Genomic DNA, 25,711 nt, shown 5'->3' with positions numbered 1-25,711 from the left:
AATATGATGCAATCCTATTAACTATTCCCCAGTGATGCAGCGACTACTTAAGGGAGATAAGGCTACTTCTCAGCTACAAACCAGCACTCTGAACATATATCATAAATATACTGGACACTCTAATAAGCAAGGCTGAGAGTCACTTCAGGGGTAATCCTAAAGGCTGCTTATGTTCCATTCCTATTTGTGTAAGAAATACCAAGTACCTAACTTTGTTACACTGCTGTACTGAGACTGGTATCCTCATCTGTCTCACGTTTGGGTTCTCTGTTACTGCCGACAGAAAGCCAATGCTTTGATAATTCAACTTCATTATGAAACAATAAGGAATTCACTCCCAATAACCCATTTCTGACAAATATTAACAGATTGTTTTGCCTTAGGTTTATCACAACAAGTAAACTGTAGACAATATATTAAGCTTCTAAGAAGGAAGGAAAACTACTTCAGCATTTATCTCTTTGTAACAAGGAATAACTTAGGAAGTACCATCCTAGACAGGCACGTTTACTCAAAAGTGCATTTTATTTCTTTTTCAAAGAAAAAATCATTCCCTGAAGCATACTCACAGCACCTCTTTCACACACACACTCACAAACACAAAGGTAACCAACAGCTATATGCTTACTTCTTTCAAATGTAGCTTACGGTCAGTGCCCACTTCGCTGGTAGAAATAGCAACAGAATACTTAGATGTTGTATCAACTTCTAGTAATAAGCTCTGAGTACCCTTAAACTGTGCATTTTCAACTTTTGCACAAGTAGGCTGCTCATATTCTTTCTTATCTGGGGTAGAGTTCAACTCATACTCATGTTTTTGCCTCAGCTCTTCATAGGCATCATCAGTGCTCAATCCTAAGGCTTTGTTGACTGTGTCTGTCAGAGATGCATCAGAATGGCGTGCATTTGCTAGTGTTTCTGATAACCAATTAAACAGCCTATGGATGTCAGCAATGCCGGAGTTACAGGTATCCTGCTGCTGCCGCCTCAAGTCAGCATCACGTCCAAGTGAGCCAATAGGCTGTGAAGACTCTGAGAAAAAGGAAGTCATTGGTTGAAGTTAAGTTTAAAAGCTAGCATAAAATTTTTAAAATCAAATATACCTAAAAAATTATCATAAAGCATTTATGGTCAAGAACTCAACCAATTTGCTTAGACTTTATAAATATTCGCATCACTTTACAAACAGAATTGTAAAATTTTGCACATAGTTCGAAACTGCTATTAAAGTTTAATTTCCATTGTAATTTAAGCATTCTATCAGTAGGAAAATAAGCTCATGCCTTAGGTTTTAAATATGTGTATTAATAACTACCATCAAAATCTCAAAGTCAACCAGGTGCCTGACAAGAGATGAAACATTTGTACTTACTATTTTGCTAATTGTTAGGATTATATATGTATTACACTAGGCTACTAAAAAAATGACTTAATTTGATTTTTATCTTTTCCATACCTATTATATTTTGTCCTTAAGGCACTGGCTGACACACTTAAAATCTACACCTTATTTTGAATGACGAGATTACTTAAATTCATAATGAAGCTAGGATATTACAGACATAAAATCACCCTGAAGAAATCTCCACGAAATTTGCATCAAGAACAAAAAGCATTATAAGAGGAAACACGTTAAGACATGGTTCCATGCGTGCACTATAAATCTGTATAATCTGTAACAATCAATATATTTTAAAGCTTGTAAAGGGCGCAAACATTCAGAAAGTCATGTGCTTTAATATGGGGGTGGGGTAGGGATTGGGTGAAGCCTGAGTTAGGATTTCTAATTTAAGAGTATAATGTACCACAACAAAAATAAATGTCAGAAATAAAGGAGTGCATACTGTATGATTCTAATTATGTAAACTTTTTATAGAGCAGGCAAAACTAATCTATAAAAGACAAAAAGCAGATCAGTAGTGGAGTGGGGTGAGCTACCTAACAAAGAACACAAAGCAACATAGAAAAATGTTCTGGCCAGGCACGGTGGCTCATGCCTGTAATCCCAACACTTTGGGAGGCCGTGGCGGGCGGATCACGAGGTCAGGAGATCGAGACCATCCTGGCTAACAAGGTGAAACCCCGTCTCTACTAAAAAAATACAAAAAATTAGCTGGGCATGGTGGCATGAACCTGTAGTCCCAGCTACTTGGGAGGCTGAGGCAGGAAATCACTTGAACCCAGGAGGCGGAGGCTGCAGTGAGCCAAGATCGTGCCACTGCACTCCAGCCTGGGCGACAGAGCAGGACTCCATCACCCAAAAAAAAAAAAAAAAAAAAAAAATTCTATAGGCTCACGCCTGTAATCTCAGCATTTTGGAAGGCTGAGGAGGGTGGATCACCTGAAGTCAAGAGTTCAAGACTAGCTCAGCCAACATGGTGAAACCCTGTCTCTACTGAAAATACAAAAATTAGCTGGGTATGGTGGCACACGCCTGTAATCCCAGCTACTTGGGAGGCTGAGATAGAAGACTCACTTAACCCAGGAGGCAAAGGTTGCAGTGAGCCGAGATCGGGTCACTGCACTCCAGCCTGGAAGACAGAGTAAGACTCCATCTTAAAAAAAAAAAAAAAAAAAGTTCTATATATTGGTGCGGTGATTACACAGCTGTCAAAACTAATCAAACTGTGCGCTTAAATAGGTACACTGATATAAACTGTACCTCAAAACAGTTTATGTTAAAAGTTATAAGGGGTGGTGGGAATGGGTTAGGAGGTTACCTCATAAAATGACTGGGCTCACCACCAAATCAAGATCAGGGTGTTTTAAAAGTTAGAATATGGCTGGGCATGGTGGGCTCACGCCTGTAATCCCAGCACTTTGGGAGGCCAAGGCGGGCGGATCACGAGGTCAGGAGATCGAGACCATCCTGGCTAACACGGTGAAACCCCGTCTCTACTAAAAACACAAAAAAGTAGCCAGGCGTGGTGGCACGTGCCCCAGCTACTCGGGGGGCTGAGGCAAGAGAACGGCGTGAACCCGGGAGGCAGAGCTTACAGTGAGCCGAGATTGCGCCACTGCACTCCAGCCTGGGCGACAGAGAGAGACTCCGTCTCAAAAAAAAAAAAAAAAAAAGTTAGAACACAACCTTGAAATCTCTACCTTCAGAAACAAAGTATGCAAAATTACTTAAAAAGAAATAAGTGAGAAACACCTAAAAATGCAAGTCTGACAGTCACTAGTTTTAGTTAAGTACTCTACCCTTCTTCCTCTGCCCCATTTCTCATTTGGTTTATTATAATTAGTATGGCTTTCTCATCATTTTAATTATTGATGAAGCCTGATTTTTACCCACAACTATTTTTTCACATACACAGAATTCGTTACCAACAAAAACAGTACCAAAAACTAAGTATCTTATTTATTGAGTGCATATAATGTGCTCAGTGACAGGAAATGCAGCAGTTTGTTGTGAACAATGCTTTGGAGTCGGTCAGAACTGACTTCGGATTGTGCCACTAACTTCATAACTTTTGGTAAAGTTATTTAACTTATCTGAGATGATTTTCTTATCTGCAAAATTAGGATAATAATGCCTATCACTCAAGAACTATTAATAAATGAGTTCATATACATAAAGTACCTAGCACACAGTAAACAAAACTCTCAAGACATGTCACAAGATAAGACAGTATGTGTCAGTAAGTACCAACAGGTTCAGCACAGACTGCAAATCCAGCATAAACTAAAGGAGGAGACCATTAAGGAGAATAGACAGAAAGCTGAAGAGAAATATCAACTGCAAAGATATAAGGCTTCAAAGAAATGGAAGCTACTTCAGGAAAAAAAAGAGGGAAATAAAAGACTGACCATGATATACTCTAAGCAGAGAGAGATGACCCTTAACCAAGACATGTGAGAGAACAGTGGGAAACATGGCTGGACATGGCTAGTCTATAACAAAGCCTTAAAAGGCAAGTATATAAGATGAGATTGGTAGCAAATTAGCAAAGCAATACTGAGAAGAACATGATACTGAAACGGGTGCAAGAAGGTAGTAAGTCAGGAAGGCCACCAAAGAGATAAAGAACACGGACAAAGAGTAACAACATTGGAAAGAGAAAGAGACACACAGGTTAACTAAAGAAAAACGCGTGATAGTTACTGCAAAGAACAGTAATGTCAAATAGAACTTTCTGCAATAATGGAAATATTCTCTCTCTTTACTAATACAATGGTGTGGTTGTTGAAATGTATTTTAATTTCATTTTAACTCAAACTTAAATAACAACATATGGCTAGTGGCTACCATATTGAATACCGTAACAATAAAAGTAAAAGGAGAGCAGGCTGAGCATGGTGGCTGACGACTGTAATCCCAGCACTTTGGGAGGCCGAGGCAGACAGATCACTTGAGGTCAGGAGTTCAAGACCAGCCTGGCCAACATGGCAAAACCCCGTCTCTACTAAAGATACAAAAATTAGCCAGGCACGGTAGTACGTGCCTGTAATTCCAGCTACTGGGGAGACTCAGGCACGAGAATCTTTTGAACCAGGTAGGCAGAGGTTGCAGTTAGCCAAGACTGAGCCACTGCACTACAGCCTGGGTGACGGAGTGAGACTTTGTCTCAAAAATAAATAAATAAATAAATAAAAAGAGCAGGAAAGTGAAAAGTGAGGATACAAATACAGATTGCTAAGAGCAAAAGTGTAAAAAGACACTAATCTGACTAACCTAGACTAAGACACTGATCTGACTAACCTAGACTAAGACACACTGAATTTGAAGAGACAAGTTGCTTAATAAAAAACCTAAGAATACTCAGTTGTGCCATAATCACTCAGAGGAGCAACAGCAACACAAAACGTGGATTGTTATGTCAACTTTCTCTGAATGCACAAGAACTCATTCCGTGCTTATCAACTAGTAGTGTTAAGATCTTAAAAATCTAGATAAAAGTGTTTTAGCTGACTTGCGATATTGAAACGAACACACTTAAAACAAGCGCCTTACATGTCTTTTTCTGTCAACTAAAACAAAACAAAGGAAAAAAGAACAACAAAAAAAGAAAACCCAAAGATATTCCTGGATTCTTGCGGTAGAAAAGAATATGTATATGCATATTTTATTTTCAAATTCAGAAGGTTCCTTTTCATTACACAACAGCCTAAAAGATACTAATATTCTGATATTATACTTCTTCAACTATAAAAATAAAGGAATATGGCCGGGCGTGGTGGCTCATGCCTGTAATTCCAGCACTTTGGGAGGCCGAGGCAGGAGGATCACAAGGTCAGGAGATCGAGACCATCTTGGCTCACATGGTGAAACCCCGTCTCTACTAAAAATACAAAAAATTAGCCGGGCGTGGTGGCAGGCACCTGCAGTCCCAGCTACTCGGGAAGCTGAGGCAGGAGAATGGCGTGAACCCAGGAGGTGGAGCTTGCAGTGAGCCGAGATCATGCCACTACACTCCAGCCTTGGCGAGACATCAAGACTCCGTCTCAAAAAAAATAAAGGAATATAAAAGGACAAGAGCTCTGATTAGTATTATGATGTCATGTTAACCTAAACCAAACAATTTAGAAATCTGATGTACCAGGGCAGGAATTGTAAAGTGTTTCCTGTACTGGGCCACGTAGCAAGTATTTTAGGCTTTGTGGGCCATACAGTCTCAGTGCCAACTCTGCCATTACAGCATGAGAGCAGCTATATACACATAAATAAATGGGCATGGCTGTATTCAAATACAACTTTCTTTACAAAAATAGTGGACAGGCTGAATTTGACCCTCAGGCTTTAATTTATACGCCCCTCTACTACCGGAAAGAACAGAACTACTTTATTTTTGGCTGTTATAAGAGCAATCTGATATTTTACCTTCATACAGATGGCAATTTTCAGATAAATTACTGGTTTTGGCGAGCTTTCTCATATTTTCAGGTAGATCCTCAAGCTTCCTCTTCAAGACAGTTTTGCTTCTCATATCTTCTGTGTCTGACTCCCCACCCACATTCTTTTTCCTACACTGAATTAAATTAATCAATTCTTTGACTCTATCCTTATCATAATCCAAAGAATGAGACGATCTTTGCTTTCCAGATATAATGGCTTCACCTCTTGAGTTATTTCGTTTTCCAAATTTCATTTTTGTACCATTCATTTCTTCTTCTTGACCTTCATAATCTGAAAGTGGACTAAACTGCTGAAGTTTTCTATTTTCTTCAAATAGTTCTTTTAATTTACAAATAGGTAACTGATACACTTCAGGCCGAAAAATATAGGCATGCAAACAAGTATCAATATGGGATTTATTTCTGGGAGCTGAGTATAAGAATTTTTTATCATCTAATCGTGAATCATATGGAAACATAATAAACTCTCGTTTACCTGAACCAAAACCTCGCTTAAAAAATTCACTTACATACTTTTCAACAACAGAATGAAAATTTATAGCGCTTATATTTTTGAATTCCTTTCGACACTGAATCAAAGAAAACTGTAAAAACTGAGCTATTTTTAATACATCTGGCATGCTCTCATGCCTCTCCTGTGGTGCTGCATTGGTTGAACCTTTTTGTGCTGTAAATAAAAAAAAAAAAAAAAAAAAGCAAACCATGTTAGCAATCAAGAAACTAATCAAATAAAGATCTAAATATTGCCAAAGAAGTATAAAAACATTTATACATTAATGTTGAACCAGACGAGTATGTACCCTAGTACATATATACAATATAGCAAATGTATGAATAGCATGCTTATAAAGTCCAGGATCCTAAAACAGGCCAATAAGAAACTAAAACAAATGAAAAAGCAGAACACATTTTTAAAGGAAAAATCACCCACTCATTGAAGATCTCACTTCCTACTGCCCCCAGGAAATTCAAATAGTGGCAAGCAACATGTAAGAAGAAATAGAGACAGAACAAGATCTGAGACTCCAAGCAAAACAGTCCTGCATGTCATCCCTTCCTCTTATAAAGTAGTAACTAACTTCACATGAACAGAAATGTAGATGCTGAGTAGCCACAATTGAGAAACTCATCCTTAATCCAACAGTGAAATAAAGCCATTAGTGGGAACTTTAGCTTAATACATAGTATTAAAGTTCATTCTTAGAAAAGGTGGTTAACAAATCTTGTCTTATATCAGTGCCAAAATTCTTACTAATTTTGAATGGCCTAATATTTATCCTGGCAAATGATGCTTTAGAGTTACTAAAATTTGAATGCAAAATTGAACTAAGCTAAAAAATAATCATACAAAACCCTCACAGACCGGGCATAGTGGCTCATGCCTGTAATCCCAGCAGCTTGGGAGGCTGAGGTAGTTGGATCGCTTCAGGCCAGGAGTTCAAGAACAACCTGGACAATATAGTGATATCCTGCTTCTGAAGAAAAAAAAAAAATTTAAACTTAGCTACTAGGTGTGCTGGCGCACGCCTGTAATCCCAAGCTACTCAAGAGGCTGAGGCAGGAGGATCACTTGAGCCTAGGACGGACGGCAAGGCTGTATGTAGTGAGCCATGATCGCACCACTGCCTGGGCAACAGAGACTCTATCTCCAACAGAGTGAGACTCTATCCCTAAAATAAGTAAATAAGTAACCCTCATAACTAAGCTAAAGTACTATAACAATTATAATGAAGCTTTATGAGAGCACTGATAAACACAAATTAATTTTTCATAGTTAAAAAAAAAAATCGTCAGCCAGGCACAGTGGCTCACGCCTGTAATCCCAGCACTTTGGGAGACCGAGGCAGGAGGATCACTTGAGGTCAGGAGTTCGAGACCAGACTGGCCAACATGGTGAAACCCCATCTCTACTAAAAATACAAAAAAATTAGCTGGGCGTGGTGGTGGATGCCTTGTAATCCCAGCTATTCAGGAGGCTGAGGCAGGAGAATCACTTGAACCTGGGAGGTGGAGGTCGCAGTGAGCTGAGATCGCGCCACTGCACTCCAGCCTGGGCAAGAAGAGCAAAACTCTGTCTCAAAAAAAAAAAAAAAAAAAAAAAAATTCATATAATTTGGGTCTTATATTGCTAATACCTCTTAACCCCCAGTATTTCCTGAAACATGATATAAGAAAGACAAAATGTTTAGTGAGTTATCTGGAAAATTTCAATGAAATGTTAAGTATCTATAAGTAACCAAATTTAGATATTCAAAGAACTTACAAGTAACTATGCTTCTAGGTTCTTGAAATAGAAACAAAGCATGTAGGACTCGAGACTTGGCAGTCTGATATTCTAAAAAACAGAAGCCAAACTCATTAGCAATGTGTTTTAACTAAAAAGTTAAGAAATAATTGTAAAAATTAAAGAGAGACCACCTACCATATGGAGGAACCATCTGATAAGGGGAGAGAAGAAAAAGGTATCCTCGGTCTCCCAAAGGTTTAACAAGAACCTGTATTTTGAGGGGAAGGAAGAAGTTGTATCTGCTTTATTATTATTCACCATAAGGCAGACACACAGCATTTTCTACTAATTGTAAAGAAAAAAAGTTCTTAATCATCTTTTAAGAAAAAATATTGCTCATGAATTAGTTAACTCTTTCTACCAACTCTGCTGATTAACAGGATTCCAATCAAATAAAAATTCCTTGGTTTTCATAACATTAATGAGAAAATGTTACTGAAAGAACTCCCCTAACTGCAAAACCATGTTAATTTTTCCCTGAAGCTAAAATACAAGAACCAAACTAAAGACTTCAAATACTTTCTTCATCAATTCAAAAGACATGTTTATTAATGGCCAAGGTAATGTGCTAGATGCTAGATATAAAACATGCTTTGAAACACTGTGTTGCAAGAGTTCAGACTAATAGCAAACCCAATGTGTTGCCATAATCTAACTCCACATATATTACATGAACACTTTTCACATGTAAGGCAATTTGCCCAGAGATATCCAAATACAAGCAACACAAGATCCTTGATCACAAGAAGTTTATAATTAGGTAGAGAGAGTACCACAATAAATACCAGTAATTACATAAGACAGAAAAGTTCCCTAAGAGATTTACAAAATAACAGAAATTGAAAAATACAGTTTGTTTACGGCAGTAAAAGATGGTCAAGAAAGGTTTACTGAAAGTGTATCAAAAGTGGATTTTGAAGAATGGGTACACTGACAAGAGCCTGAGACTGTAGAAGGACATTTCAGTAGAGGCAACACCATGAACAAAGGTGAGTTATAATGGACAGTTTACAAACATCACAGTATTTATCACTAGCAACAGGGTGAGGACAGACTAGGATAAATGTGTAAGACAAGTCGGGAATGAAAGATCATGAACTAGCTGTAAAAAGACCAGAAGCCAGGTTGGCCAGGAATGTCCTTGAGAGCATACCCCTTTGAGCTAGTGTTTCCTTAAAACAACAGTAAGAAAGAAGACTTGACAGCACTGTGCAGGAGGCAGAAAAACAATCTAATGCAAAGAATTTATTTCAGGGGCTACTGCAATAGTTCACAATGTTTTGGGTAAATGAGAAACTGAGAATGGCAACTGAACACAAAAGGATACCTGAGTTCTGAAAGGAAACTTGTACTACCTAAATTCCTACTAAAACAATTCCAGTAAACAACGCCTGTATAAAAACTAATAATTCAGAGGACAAAAAGTAACTGTGCTACTAATTCACATTTAATAAAAACATTGTTTGAACACTCAAAAGTAAAGTGGTATTGTGTTTGGGGGTTTCAGGTAGTTTAGTTGACCACCTTCTCCAAGGTCAACTTCTCCTTCAGTTCAATCTGTGCCAAAAATGAGTCTTAGATACCTGGTGCTCAAGGAGTTTATTTTAGTGGAAGCAGGCTGGTGGCGTGGGCCAGATAAAGTCAGGGGGTCAGATGACCAAATGAGTAGGAAGGTCTCCATCTGAAGACCATTCTAAACTTTGGGGAATCTTTCCCCATTTTTATTGCCTGGATTCTGTGAGGGTCAGTTATCAGGTCTTTCTTTTATAAAGCAAGTTTAAATATTCTTGTAAGGGTAAACTTTGTTGTAAGGTTTCTAATAGTTACATCTGTGCTGAGGTGGCCTTGTTTCCTAAAAATCCTAGGGCCAAGGTTAAAAATCCTCAGGCCAAGTTACATCATACTGCTGACATATGGTATTGGCCCTGCAAGATATTTAACTGGGTCCTACGGCTACCATTTATAGCCATGCTAAATCTCTTAGAGTATACTACAAGCGGACAACGTACCTGAAAATTTTGTTTCAAATACTTTTATCCAAAATATTTTAGATAATATACTTCTTTTAATATTTTGTCCAAACTCCTAGTTGATGAAATAAAAAGTTAGGAAGCACAAGATTTTCATATTTTGTGCTCACTGACGAAAACCAATGAGATGCCTTTAATCTCTCACTCACTCCAAATACTAGGTTTTATAAATTCCACTACCAGTGACCTAAAGATTCCTGTACTTTAAGGGGGCCCAATGTTTCCAGAAATCCATGGAGTACAGGCAATCTACAATCAGAAACAACACTAAGGCTGACAGAGGGTTCAGCAGTTGTATCTGTGGCTTCAGCCCAACGAAATCCATTCAACTCTGCAGAAAAGAAAAATCCTGGAAATTGTGCTCCTGTTGCCTCTATTTTAGCTGTTTGGTTATTCTTTAAAAAAAAAAAAAAAGGTATTAATCCAATCTCTGGGGTTTTTAATTAGTTTATTCTACTATTTTAAATTTCCAGATAACATTAAAGGTATTATAGCACTCCCCCACCCCCACAAAAAAAGAGTTAGTATAAATACATGTACAATGGGCCAGGCACAGTGGCTCATGCCTGTAATCTCAGCACTTTGAGAAGCTGAAGTGGGAGGATTGCTTGAAGCCAGGAGTTGAAGACCAACCCTGGCAACACAGCAAGACCCCAACTCTACAAAAAATATTTAAAAAGTAGCCATGTGTGGCGTCATATGCCTATAGTCCTGGCTACTTGGAAAGCTAAGGTGGGAGAATTGCCTGATCCTGAGAGTTCAAGCTGTGAAGCTGTGATTGTGCCACGCACTGTAGCACTTCAGCCTAGGCAACAGAGTAAGTCCTGTCTCAAATAAAAAAAAAAAGCTTATAAGGAAATAAGCTACACTAAAGTGAGATTCAGCAGGAAAAAAAAGATTCAAACACTCAAAGGCATCAAAAATTGGAATTATCAGATGCAAAAAGGAAAATAATCCATTATGAAATCTTTAAAGACATAAAATAATTGGAAGGTTTAAAAACACTTTCACACAAAAATGTTTACACTAATGTTCATAGCACCATTATTCATAGTAGCCAAGAAATAGAAATAACTGATAAAAGAACAAACAAAATGTGGTATTATCTACACAATGAAGGAATACCGGGCCATGAAACAGAACGAAGTTCTGATATATGCTACAACATCAATGAGCCTTGAAAATTACGCTTAGTGAAAGAAGCCAGGCTCCAAAGGCCACATATTGCTTGACTCTATTTATATAAAATGTTCAGAGCAGATAAATCCATAGAGACAGAAGTAGATTAACGGCTGTTAGGGATTGGGAAGGGGGAATGTACAGTGAATTCTGAGATGAAAATGTTCGGGAATTAGATAGTGTTGATGTTGCACAACAGTGTGAATCTACTTAAAAAAAAAAATGGAATTATATACTTTAAAATGGCTAAAATGGCCGGGCACGGTGGTGCACACCTGTAATCCCAGCACTCTGGGAAGCCAAGTTCAAGAACAGCCCAGGCAATATGGCAAAACCCTGTCTCTACAAAACATACAAAAATCAGGCAGGTGTGGTGGTACGCACCTGTAGCCCCAGCTACCCAGGAGGATGAGGTAAGAGGATCACTGGACCCCAGAAAGTCGAGGGTGCAGTGAGCCAGGATCACACCACTGCACTCCAGCCTGGATGACAAAGCAAGACCCTGCCTATTTAAAAAAAAAAAAAAAGGCTAAAATGGTTAATTTTATGTTATGTCAATTTTATTTCAGTTAAAAAATATTGGCAAAGAATACCGGAATATAATGTGCACCTCCTAGAACTCTGCCTGGCATATAATAGGTACTCACTAAATACTTCTGAAAGAATTAAAAAGAACCTGCTATAAAATAACCAGGCAAATCCAAAAAAATTCAAATATAACTTTTAAAAATAAAAAACATTCCCTGTGAAATTAAAAACACAATAAATAAATAAAGCAACAAATGAGACACAGCTAAATACAGGATTTTTAAACTAGAAGATAGTTATGATCAAGTTACTTAGAATGCAGCACAGAGAAACAAATAGATGGAAAACGTAAGACAAGGTTAACAGACGTGGAAAATATGCCTCTTCAGAGTCCTAAAAAGACAGGCCAGGCCGGGCGCAGTGGCTCACACCTGTAATCCCAGCACTTTGGCAGGCCAAGGCCAGTGGATCACCTGAGGTCAGGAGTTCACGACCACTGGCCAACATGGCGAAACCCTGTCTCTACTAAATACACGAAAATTAGCCAGGCGTGGTGGCACACACCTACAATCCCAGCTACTCGGGAGGCTGAAACAGGAGAACTGCTTGAGCCCGGGAGGTGGAGGCTGCAGTCACCCAAGATCATGCCACTGCACACCAGCCTGGGCAACAGAGTGAGACTCCATCTCAAAAATAAAAAAAAAATTAAAAAAGACAGGCTAAAGAAAATGAGGGAGAAGTACAATAAAAGAGAGAACTAATTTTCCAGAAAAAAAGACATAAATCCACAGATATAAAAGGAAAAGATATACCAAGCTGGATAAACAGAAATCTACACCTAGATACTGTAACTGCTAAACATCAAAGACCAAAAAAAAAAAAAAAAAAAAAAAAAAGATTTAAAAAGTAGCCAGGGGGCGGCAGGGGACCAACAAAGCAACAATTAGACTGAGAGCTAACCCCTAAACAAAAATAGAAGCCAGAAGACACTGCAGCATAGTCAAAGTGCAAGAAAATAGCTGTCAACCCAGAATTGTGTACTCAGCACCCAATGATTATAGATTATACATTTTTCTCAAACACAGAACTCAAACACAGAAGGAACATGTACAAAAACTGACCACATAGTAGATCTTAAAGTCTCAACAAATTTCAAATAATCACCACCACTGTTGATTACAATGCAATTAAATTAGAAATAAAAAAGACAAAAGTATCCCTGTTTCCCTATACACATACCTCTACATCATATATCAAAGTTAAGAAAAAAAATTGGAAACTAAAAAATAAAAATTTCTTAGAAATGAATAATGAAAATACTGCACATTAAAACATGAAAGGCAACTAAAGCAGTACTTACAACTGAGTATTTATTGACTATTTTTCTGATTTAAAGACAGAAATAGCAAAACAAGTCTCAAAAAAGTAAAAGTCGGCCAGGCTTGGTGACTCACCCTGGTAATCCCAGCACTGTGGGAGGCCGAGGCAGGCAGATCACTTGAGCCCAGGAGTTTGAGACCAATCTGGGCAACATGATGAAACCCTGTCTCTATTAAAAATACAAAAATTAGCCAGGTGTCATGGAGCATGCCTGTAATCCCAGCTACTTGGGAGACTGAGGCAGGAGAATCCTGTGAACCTGGGAGGCAGAGGTTGCAGTGAGCTGAGATTGTGCCACTGCACTCTGGCCTGGGAGACAAGAGCGAAACTCTGTCTCAAAAAAAAAAAAAACAAAAAACAAAAAACAAAAGACAGAGATGGTATAAGAAAGGAAAATTGCAGGTCAATCTCATTTATCATCACAGATATAAAATTCCTAAACAAAAGCCAAACCCCACAATTTACTTTAAAACTGTGGCAGGGGTGGGCGGGGTGGTAGTATCTATACAAGCAATGCAGGGGTAGTTTAATATTGGAAAACTATAAATATAACTCACCTTAGTAGGTCTACAGAATAAATACCATGTGTGATGGTTAATTTTTTATGTCAACTTGATTTGGACAGGGAGTGCCCAGGTATATGATCAAATATTTTTTGGGTGTTCCTGTCAAGTTATTTTCGGATGAGTTTACAACCAACAGACTGAGTAAAGCAGGCCAACCTCCCTAATGTAGGCTGGCCATATCCAATCAGCTGAAGGCCTAAATAGAACAAAAGGCAAACCCTAACCCCCACAACAAGAGAATTCCTCCTGTCTGTCTTCCAAGTTGGGATGTCAACTGTTCCCTGCCTTCACACTTGAACTGAAACATTGGCTCTTCCTGAGTCTTGAGCCTGCCAGCCTTAGAACTATACCACTGGCAGTCCTGGTTCTCGCACCTGCTTACTCAGACTGAAACTATACCATTGGCTCTCCTGGGTCTCCAGCTTGTTAACTGCAGATATGATCTTGGGACATGTCAGCCTCCATAAATGTGTGAGCCAATTCTTTACAATAAATCTCTTTTTACATACCACCCCCCCCATACACTATTGGTTCTGTTTCTCTGCAGAACCCTAAAATACTGTGTGACCAGACTGATAAATGCAACCCCCGACCCAAAACAAAAACCGTCTGCTAAAATTCAAAATCCATTCATGGTTAAAAAAATAAAGCAGCAAAGTTTAAAACATAAAAAACTACTGTGGACTTCCTACTTAATGGTGAAATGTTATAAGGCTTTTTTTTCTTTAAATCAAGAAGGCAAGAATGCCCAAAATCACCATTTTTATTCAACTTCTTAGTACAGATCCTAGACTGCACATTAACATGGAAAAAGAAATAGTATATAGTAGTTCCCTCTTATCTGCAGAGGATATAGTACAAGACCCCCAGTGAATGTCTGAAACCACAGATAGTAACAAATCCTATGTTTTTTCCTATGTATACATACCTATAATAAAGTTTAACTTTTAAATTAGGCATACTAAGAAACTAACGACAATAATTAATAATAAAATAGAACAGGCTGGGCATGGTGGCTCATGCCTATAATACCAGCACTTTGGGAGGTCGAGGCATGAGGGTTGCTTAAGGCCAGGAGTTTGAGACAAGCCTGGGCAACACAGTAAGACCCCATTCTCTATTAAAAATTTTAAAAAATTGATAAATTTTAAAAACTAGCTGGGCATGGTGGTATACACCTGCAGCCCAGCTACCCAGGAGGCTGAGGTGGGAGAATCACCTAAAACTAGTAATTTAAGGCTGCAGTAGCTATGATCACATCACACCACTGTACTCTAGCCTGGGCAACAGAATGAGATCCTGTCCCCCCACCGAAAAAATAGAGTAACTGTAACAATATATAATAATAAGGGTTACGTAATGTGGTCTCTCTCTCTCTCTCTCTCAAAATCTTATTGTATTGTACTCACCCTTCTTATGATGACGTGAGATGATGAAATGCCTATGTGATGAGATGGAAGTGAGGCTGATGACATAGACATTGTGATGCAGCATTAGGCTACTACTGAAAACTAATTTAAAACTTATTATTTCTGGAACTTTCCATTTAGTATTTTCAGACAACAGCTGACCACAGGTAACTGAAACTACAGAAAGCAAAACCAAGGATAATAGGGGACTACTATAAAGATAAGAGGAAAAAAATAAAACCAATCTACCTTCTGGATAATGAATTCTATATAGAAACCCCCAAAAATGTACAAAAATAAACACTTCATTCAAATTTTACATTGATCTGCATTAAATCAATATGTAAATATCAATTACGTTTCTATATATACAAGAAACACAAAATGTACTAACATGGAAAATACTATTCACGGGCCAGGTGTGGTGGTTCACACCTGTAATCCCAGCACTTTGGGAGGCTGAGGCAGGCAGATCACTTGAGGTCAAGAGTTCAAGACCAGCCTGGCCAACATGGCAAAATGCCATCTCTACAAAAAATACAAAAAAAAATTAGCCAGGTATGGTGGTGCACGCCTGTAGTCCCAGCTACTCGGGAGGCTGAGGCAGGAGAATTCCTTGAACCTGGGAGGCGGAGGTTGCAGTGAGCTGAGATCACACCACTGCATTCCAGCCTGGGTGACAGAGTGAGACTCTTGTCCCCCCCACCAAAAAAAGAAAGAAAATACTATTTACAAAAGCATCAAAAAATGTAAGACAGCTGGGGGTAAATCTAATAAAAAATGAGCAAGACTTGTATCCAGAAAATTCTAAAACTCTATTAAAAGAATACACTACGCTGGGCGCAGTGGCTCACACCTGTAATCCCAGCACTTTGGAAGGTCGAGGCGGGCAGATGATGAGGTCAGGAGTTCGAGACCAGCCTGACCAACATGGAGGAAGTCCCGTCTCTACTAAAAATACACAATTAACCAGGCGTGGTGGAGCATGCCTGTAATCCCAGCTACTCTGGAGGCTGAGGGAGGAGAACTGCTTGAACCCAGGAGGAGGAGGTTGCGGTGAGCCGAGATTACACCATTGCACTCCAACCTGGGCAACAAGAGCAAAACTCTGTCCAAAAAAATAAATAAATAAAAAGAATACACTAAAGAAAGGGCGAGATAGCCAGGCATGGTGGCTCACACCTGTAATCCCAGCACTTTCGGAGGCCAAGGCAGGCAGATCATGAGGTCAAGAGCTCGAGACCAGCCTGGCCTACATGGTGAAACCCCATCTCTACTAAGAATACAAATATTAGCCGAGCATGGTGGCGAGCGCCTATAATCCCAGCTACTCCGGAGACTGAGGCAAGGGAATCACTTGAACTCAGGAGGCAGAGATTGCAGTGAGCCGAGATCACGCCACTGCACTCCAGCCCAGCAACACAGCGAGGCTCCGTCTCAAAAAAAAAAAAAAGTCAATAAAATCTTATTTCGTTTATCATCTCCCTGGGTGAAAAGAAAACTTCCCTGGATTTCTAAGTACTATTGCAAAAAGTCCTAGCCTTCTAATATACAAAAATGTATATGATATAAAGATAAGGGAATGTTTGCTTTCATATTCCCCACAAATATTTTACTCTTCGCATACCTTAAGATTTAGATCTGTAGTCATTTATCTAGTTAATTGCTCTGCTCCACAATAATAAAACTTATTTTATCTCCCTGAGAGCATCAAGTGGGGTAGATTAAGAGATTACAGCAAAGAGAGGTTCCTAGGTTAAGTCCAGAGGTGCCAAGACTATGGAGATCTCCCTAGGCATTTACATTTCAGTACGGAATGAGTTTCCAGGAATTTGGAAATGTCTCTTGGTCCAAGAGGACTAAATAAATGGCTCCTGAAGCGATTTTATTCAAATACCAAAGAGTTGGAGTTAATATTCATAACATTTCAAAGAGACACATTCAGGATAGGAGGGAATAGCTGCCTCTTCCCTTTTATAAGCAAAGAAAAAGTATTTGTCCCCATCTCTTACCTATGTAGTATGCAGCTACTCAGGACAAGTGGCTTAGGCCTGCATGCCCTAGGGAGTTAAGGACTAGGGCAAAGGAGGGCCAATACATTTTTACTTACTGTGGGGTATTCACAAAATCTGTCTCTGATTCAGAAAACCTTGTGTGCATTTCTTGGACAAAATTTAAAAATCAGTATTCCTCAATGCACTGCTCATTATCAAGAGAACTATGAATAAAGTAGCTATAGATGGAATAATCCCAGTGAGGCCTGCTGGAAAACGGATAGCTACACAAAATTCCTAGGTACGTTAGATTCTGGGAGTGTATCCTTGTGGAATGCTAGCAACCTTTAAGATCTAGGATTTTACTTTACTTCTTGATTCGGGAAAAGATCCAGTCTTCCATGAACATAATGTAATACTTGGTCAGGTGAGGAATTAAATGCCATCTTTCCTATCCTGATCCTCACTATCAGTAACTGAAAAGCTATTGTAATTTTCTGATGAATGCCTCATTGTCCGAATTCTCAATACTCACTCTCTGAAACACAAGAACCAAATAGATTTGAGTAACTCAGTATCTCTCCATATCCAAACCTACTATCCCGGCTTTCACTTTCTGAACTCGGGAACTGAATAGATTTTGATGATGAGGAATGCTTCCATTGTAGTCAGGCTTTCAGAAGAAAACAAGCCATGTAATATAAACATAAAATTAGGTTCATATGCAGTGAGAAAGTAAGAAGGAAGGGCCGGGCGCGGTGGCTCACCCAACACTTTGGGAGGCCGAGGCGGGTGGATCACTTGAGGTCAGGAGTTTGAGACCAGCCTGGGCAACATAATAAAACCCCGTCTCTACTAAAAATACAAAAATTAGCTGGGTGTCGTGGCACATGCCTCTAATCCCAGCTACTCGAGAAGCTGAGGCAGGAGAATCGCTTGAACCAGGAAGGTTGAACCCGGAGGCTGCAGTGAGCTGAGACTGCGCCACTGCACTCCAGCCTGGGCGAGAGAGAGTCTGTCTCAAAAAAAAAAAAAAAAAAAAAAAAAAAGAGAGAGAGAGAGAAAGAAGAGTGTGTGTGTGTGTGTGTGTGTGTGTGTGTGTGTGTGTGTGTGTGTGTGTGTGTGTGTGTGTGTGTGTGTGTGTGTGTGTGTGTGTGTGTGTGTGTGTGTGTGTGTGTGTGTGTGTGTGTGTGTGTGTGTGTGTGTGTGTGTGTGTGTGTGTGTGTGTTAATTCTAGGACATTTAATTGAAAGGTTTCTAGCCTGTAAGTCAAAGACTCGGAAGGGTTTTATAACTCTGCCTGTAAGTTTTACGTCAATCTGACTATCCCATCTATAAACAAGAGACTGATTAAGCACATATATATGAAAATAATTAAATTATATGTAGCCATTAAACATGAAGTTGCACGTTCTGAAACTCAAAGATATTTGACTGCCATTCGACTACCTGGAAACTGAGGCTCAACAAAGTGAGAAGTAAAAAGTCAACTGTTGTAAAACTTGTATTAAATGGCACACCTATGCAAAAAAGTTGTATCCCTCTTTCTTGGAACTTCCGACCACCATTTAGCAAGAAAAAAAGAAACCTTGGAACAGCCACTTCCCTTCTCTCCAACCACCTCCTCGCCTTCAGCTAAACCACATATATTGGCATCACATTCACTTTCCATTCACTTCTCAATCCATCACAATCTGATGTTTGACCCAATCCCTCTACCCAAACTAGATACACTTCAGTATTAAATTGGACCTTACCTCAAAAATATCCCATAAATCTGATCATTACCTTTGTCATCCCACCCGCCATCACCCTCTAATGTAAGTTTCTACCTCATCTCCCCTCTTCAATTTATTCTCTAGAGTAACTAACGTAATTATTCAAAACACAGATCTTATGTTGCATACACTTTCAAAGTTTCAATGCACACCCTTGAAAACCCTTCAAAATCTGCTCCTCTTAGGATCAAATCCAAATTTCCAAACACTTGAACATTGCCTGAATGACGCTGTATGACACAGGTCCCTACTACTTTCCCCCAACTACTCTAGTGTTCCTTTATCTCCTCAACTTCACCGAGTTTATTGTTCTTGCATTTTCTTTTTTCTTTTTTTTTTTTTGAGATGGAGTCCCGCTTTTGTCGCTCAGATTGGAGCATAATGGCACGATCTTGGCTCACCACAACCTCTGCCTCCTGGGTTCAAGCAATTCTCCTGCCTCAGCCTCCCGAGTAGTTGAGATTACACCACACCGAGCTAATTTTGTATTTTTAGTAGAGACAGGGTTTCTCCATGTTGGTCAGGATGGTCTCGATTTCCTGATCTCATGATCTGCCCGCCTCGGCCTCCCAAAGTGCTGGGATTACAGGCGTGAGCCACCAATGCCCGGCCTGATAATCACATTCTTAATCACAAAGTATAATAAAGCTATTCCATGGGGGCTGGGCTTGGTGGCTCACGCCTCTAATTCCAGCACTTTGGGAGGCTGAGGCGGGCCAATCACGAGGTCAGGAGATTGAGACCACCCTGGACAACACGGTGAAACCCCGTCTCTACTAAAAATACAAAAATTAGCTGGGTGTGGTGGTGTGCACACGTAATCCCAGCTACTCGGGAGGCTGAGGCAGGAGAATTGCTTGAACCCAGGAAGGTGGAGATTACAGTGAGCCGAGATCGCGCCACTGTACTCCAGCCTGGTGAGACAGCAAGACTCCGTTTCCAAAAAAAAAAGATATTCCATGGGAAAGACTGGTTTGCACAAGCTCCAATACCATGGCCCAAATAAAAGAATACCAGAACCACAGTAAAACACTGTTAACTAAACAGCAGCAACAGACAGACACCTCATGGTACTTTCAGAGGCAAAAATAAACTGAAACACTAATATGATCACACATGAATATGCATATTTGTAAGAAAGAATGAGAAACATTCAAAAACCTTTCACTCACAAGTTTTTCTCTGTCTAGTTTTTGCAGTAAACTCTCCATGTTACTTCCAATTCTTGTCTTTTCTACAACTTCATAAAGGCTGCAATACATTCCATTCTTCAAAACTGACATAAGAAAAATACATAGTAAATATCCAAATCAAGTCTGCTTCTAATGCATTTCAATAAAATTAAATTACCTTACCTTCATTTGGACCTAAGTATGTTTCCTTATAAAACAGTGCTGGAGGGATTTTCTGTTTCAGATGATCAATACTCATAACTGTTTCAACATCTAACTTCTCAGGTCTGAAAGAAAATTTAAAAAACATGTTTGCCTTATCTGTATTTTCAACTCTAGCAATCTTAACACATACACAAAAAAGTATACTTCATGGAAAATAGAAGAGCATATCTACTAATATCTCACCGTATTCTAAAGATTTTTTGTTTTGTTTGTGACAGTCTCACTCTGTCACCTAGGCTAGAGCACAGTGGTGTGATCACAGCTCACTGCAGCTTCAACCTCCTAGGATCAAGTGATTCTCCCACCTCAACCTCCAGGGCAGCTGGGACTACAGGCATGTGCCACCACGCTAGGGTAATTTTGGTCTTTTTGGGTCTTTTTGTAGAGACAAGGTCTCCTTACGTTGCTCAGGCTGGTCTCAAATTCCCGGTCTCAAGTGATCCTCCCACCTCAGCCTCCCAAGGTGTTGGGATTACAGGAGTGAGCCACTATGCCCAGCAGTAAAGGGGATTTGACACTGGAAGTCCAGATATATACATGGGTAGCCATGTATATATCATGGCATGGAATATAGCCAGGCAATATTTCCAACCTTCCATCCTTAAGCCAGAAACTAAAAGGCTGTCATTTTATTAAGGACAACTGAAGTATAAACTGTTAATCTTCACACATCTATGAAGGCCCACAATGATGGAAGCAAGAGATTTTAGACCTTTCTATACCAACATATGCTGCACAGGACTAAAAACAGCCTGTATATTTTAACTCACCAAATCAAAGCTCTTCCCAACAAAGAACTGGTAACTTTTAAGTCTACTATATTCAAAATGCTAAATAAAAAATATATATCTACTTAGGATAAACTTTAAAAATATTTCAGACTTAAATCACTAAGAAAAAGTTTTAGGCTGGGCGCGGTAGCTCACGCCTGTAATCCCAACACTTTGTGAGGCCAAGTAAGAGGATCATATGAGGTCGGGAGTTTGAGACCAGCCTGACTGACACGGCAAAAGCCCCATCTCTACTAAAAATACAAAAAAAAAATTAGCTGGGTATGGTGGCGGGAGCCTGTAATCCCAGCTACTCAGGAAGCTGAGATGGGAGAATCGCTTGAACCCGGGAGGTGAAGGTTGCAGTGAGCCGAGATTGCACCACTGCACTCTAGACTGAATGACAAGAGGGAAACTCCGTCTCAAAAAAAAAAAAAAAAAAAAAGATAAAGTTATATACCATAAATGTACTGACTAGCCTATCCTCAAATAAAGACAGAGAGAAAGAGGACTCATACTGCCAAATTACCTAATTTCAAATCAACCTTTTAAAAAACAAACCAACATTTATATTGAAGTTCTAATGAAACAAAATAAAATTTAGATATGAAAAATAACGAAAAAGGCTCAAGAAAGTGATAAAATTAGCAACCACGAACTGCTCTTTACTTATACTTACAGTTTGATAGGCAAAAAAGCACGAGTGGCTGACCTCAGAGAAATATAACACAAAAGTTTTCCTTTATTTAAAAGCTGTCCTTTCCATAAGGTATAGTTATATTTATCTAAATAAAAAGAATATAATGACACAGCTTAGTCACTTGGCAGCCCAGAGAAGTGAGTGCACATTTATTAGAAATGAGAGGGAAAATATCTAGAAACAAGGTTTAAGTAGGAGGGGAAAAAAAAAAAACAACAGTGACTCTTCTACACTTCTATTTACTAAGAGTTCAAATATTAGGATTTTTGTTTCAGGTATTTATCCCCTACAAAATCATTCCAGTTGCAAAGAATAACAAATGTATCTGTCTAAATGTCATTATCAGAAAAGTTGGGGAGCAAAGACAAGATAATTATTCATCTCTTATTTCCTCCAAAGGGACACTGTATAGAGAGATCTGGCTGATTATATGAATGCCTACAGTGTCCTGTATCTTCTACTCATTGTGTTTTCATTATAAAGAAACTTTAAAATAGGCCGGGCATGGTGGCTCACACCTGTAACCCCAGCACTTTGGGAGATCGAGGCGGGTGGATCACTTAAGGTTAGGAGTTCGAGACCAGCCTGGCCAACATGGTGAAACCCCAACTCTACTAAAAATACAAAAAATTAGCCAGGTGCGGTGGCGGGCGCCTGTAATCCTAGCTACTCAGGAGGAGGCTGAGGCTGGAGAATCGCTGGAACCCAGGAGGCAGAGGTTGCAGTGAGCCGAGATCATGCCACTGCACTCCAGCCTGGGCGAGAGTAATACTCCGTCTCAGAAAAGAAAAAAAAACAAAGAAACTTTAAAATAGTTTAATGTCAATGCTACTTTCAGTCTTCTCTAATTCTAAGTCCTACACCTCTGGTCAATTTAATACTTTTAAAAAGCTGAGTTACAAAACCTTTTTTATTTTTTATCTTTTTCAATTAAAGTGCTAAAACCTTTTGGTCTATTCACAGTAGCAGATTTTCAAAGGAGATCTTACGCTTGGACAACCAAATGCGCTGATGCTACATTATAACTTTTCATACTTTGCAGATTTTCATTCATTATAAAAATAATACAAAGCACTTAATCTTTTGCTATATGTACTTATTCTTTCCATTTATAAAACTAAAGAAACATAAAACTCTTACCTATGTTTCTATCTGCATTAAAGCTGTTAGATCTACAAATTATTTAAAAGAAAAGAAAAACATTTCTCATTAGTATAATCATAAAAATTAACATGTAAGACTTTGATATAAGTGCAATTTTTAATGGCATACTACAGTTAAGTCCTTCCTCCAGGTAGGAAGAACAAAGAAACTACTCATTACAAAATCTAGTAAATCCAACTCTACTTAGAGAAAACAGAAGTACTTACTTTGCTCAAATTACCACATTTACCCAAATTTAAGGGAGCTGTTTTTTTCAAAAATACTAACCAAGAGAGAACAGCGTCCACCAAAGTCTCTTGTCAATTATTTTGTTGACGTTAGAAGACACAGCCTCAATATATAAATATATTAACTCATCATTCAATAAATACGTACTAAGCTCTTATTATTTACCAGGCACAGTTCTAGGTAATAAGATTATAGAGATAAACAGAACAAAGTTCCAACCTACATAAATCTAATGAGGAAGACAGAAAACAATGATATATAACAGATCGTGATGGTTTTAAGTGCTACAAAAAAGAGACATAAGAGTATAGAGGTAAAAAAAAAAAAAAAAAAAACCAGAGAAACCTCAATGATAAGGAGATACGTGAAGAAATGTAGAATGAATTATGCAGCTTACTGGGGAAAAAGAGAGAACAGCAAATGCAGAGGCCCTGAAGCAGGAGCATTCATGGAATATTCAAGGTACAAGGATGGATGTTCAATCAATGCTCCTTTGAAATGATATAGGGAGGGGTCAAGAGATGGAATCAAAGAGGAGGCAAAGAAATTAACAGTCATTATTCCTGGGGGCATGACCTCATAATTTTAAGTGCTAGATGTCTTTTAAAGACTACTTATGAAAAACACTATAGTGAAAGTATGTATCATAGTGATCATAAATTTAGAGCCACAAAAAATGAAAGCCACAACTGTCTTGATACTATGTCAATTGGTACCTGTGGCTATAGATGGTTTTCAAGGATTATTCACCTACATGAAAAAAGGACCGTAAATGGAAGAGAAGATAATTTGATCTGGAAAACTGACAAAAGAGGTCAACCTCAAAAATGTACATATATGTTTCATGATATATGGTTTTAAAACAGCAGTATTTCTAAATTAATAGATATCATACATGACTTCAAATATGTATAGACACCCAAAGTAAAAATGAGCAGACATTTGAACATCTCACCTACATCCCTATAAATTTACTTATTCCATTTGGCTAAAACATTTTTAGAATCACCACATGGGGAAAAAAATGGTAACTGCTTCCTATTTGGTCACCTTATACTAGAGCTTATAAGAAATATTCAATAACACAAGAACAGAAAACCAAAAAAAAAAAGAAAGAAATCATCAGGCCAAGTGTGGCAGCTCATGCCTGTAATCCTAGTGCTTTGGAATACCAAGGCAGGAGAACTGCTTGAGGCCAGGAGTTTGAGACCAGCCTGGACAACACAACAAGACCCATTTCCACAAAAACTAAAAATAAACCGGACATGATGGTGCATGCCTGTAGTCCCGGCTACTTGGGACGATCGCTTGCACACAGAGGTTTGAGGCTGCAGCAAGCTATGATTGCACCGCTTTACTCACTCCAGCCTGGGCAACAGAGCAAGACCTTGTCTCTAAAGAGAAAAAAAAAGAAATAGACAGTCCTCAAAACTGGCTGAAAATCAGAATCACCTGGAAGCTTTTAAAAACTATCAATGCCTTGACTGCCCACTAAATATTTGATTGGTTTGTGGTGAGGCATGGGCATCCTTTGTAGAAGCTCCCCATTTCCAAGGGTGCTAATACACAAAATCTCACTTTTGTTGTTGGTGTTGTTTAAATACAGACAGAGTCTCGCTCTGTCACCCAGGCTGTAGTGCAGTGGTGCGATCACAGCTCACTGCCAACCTCCACCGCCCAGGTTCAAGCGATTCTCTTGCTTCAGCCTCCCAAGTAGCTAGGACTACAGGCACATACCAACCACCAGGTCCAGCTAATTTTTTTGTAGTTTTAGTAGAGACACAGTTTCACCACGTTGGCCAGGCTGTTCTTGAACTCCTGACCTCAGGTGATCCACCCACCTCAGCCTCCCAAAGTGCTGGGATTACAGGCGTGAGCCACTGCGCCTGGCCAAAATCTCACTTTTTAAAACTGCCACTTACTGGCCAGGTGCGGTGGCTCACACCTGTAATCCCAGCACTTTGGGAGGCCGAGGCAGGTGGATCACGAGGTCAGGAGATAGAGACCATCCTGGGTAACACAGTGAAACCCCGTCTCTGCTAAAAATACAAAAAAATTAGCCAGGCGTTATGGTATGCGCCTGTAGTCCCAGCTACTCGGGAGGCTGAGGCAGAATGGCGTGAACCCGGGAGGCGGAGCTTGCAGTGAGCCGAGATCCTGCCAATGCACTCCAGCCTGGGGGACAGAGAGAGACTCCATCTCAAAACAAACAAAACCTGCCACTTACTCAACTACACAAACCTTCATTTCTAAGGAAGAGATTAACCAGATGAGGTTTAAATTTTAGCTTGTATTTATTTCCACATGGTAAACTGTCTGTTCTTCACACTGACCATTTAAGTCATTGTAAACACTTCAGTCTCCAACCAACTTCAAGGGAAGTTAAAAAAAAAAAAAAAAAAAAAAAATGGGAAGGAAACAAAATGGTCCTCCTAACTCAGTAGT

At 39.2% G+C, this 25,711-nt stretch overlaps 1 protein-coding gene across 8 annotated transcripts in view; it reads right to left on the bottom strand.

The window, feature by feature from the left end:
- TASOR (transcription activation suppressor) overlaps positions 1–25,711 on the bottom strand; it is a 60,777-nt gene that overhangs the window by 17,910 nt on the left and 17,156 nt on the right. For all 8 annotated transcript variants that reach the window (XM_024244356.3, XM_009238892.4, XM_054552030.2 and 5 more), the window contains 8 exons: positions 23,015–23,046; positions 21,854–21,959; positions 20,363–20,466; positions 20,180–20,283; positions 8,279–8,351; positions 8,120–8,191; positions 5,822–6,523; positions 629–1,032 (listed from right to left, as the gene is read on the bottom strand). In XM_024244356.3, the coding sequence (XP_024100124.2) occupies positions 629–1,032; positions 5,822–6,523; positions 8,120–8,191; positions 8,279–8,351; positions 20,180–20,283; positions 20,363–20,466; positions 21,854–21,959; positions 23,015–23,046 (1,597 nt within the window). The remainder of the gene's footprint in view (positions 1–628; positions 1,033–5,821; positions 6,524–8,119; positions 8,192–8,278; positions 8,352–20,179; positions 20,284–20,362; positions 20,467–21,853; positions 21,960–23,014; positions 23,047–25,711) is intronic.

Source organism: Pongo abelii, chromosome 2 (assembly GCF_028885655.2).
Source record: "Pongo abelii isolate AG06213 chromosome 2, NHGRI_mPonAbe1-v2.0_pri, whole genome shotgun sequence".
NCBI lineage: Eukaryota > Metazoa > Chordata > Mammalia > Primates > Hominidae > Pongo > Pongo abelii.
The sequence above is the reverse complement of the archived record's forward strand: the minus strand, read 5'-3'. Positions and strand labels throughout refer to the sequence as shown.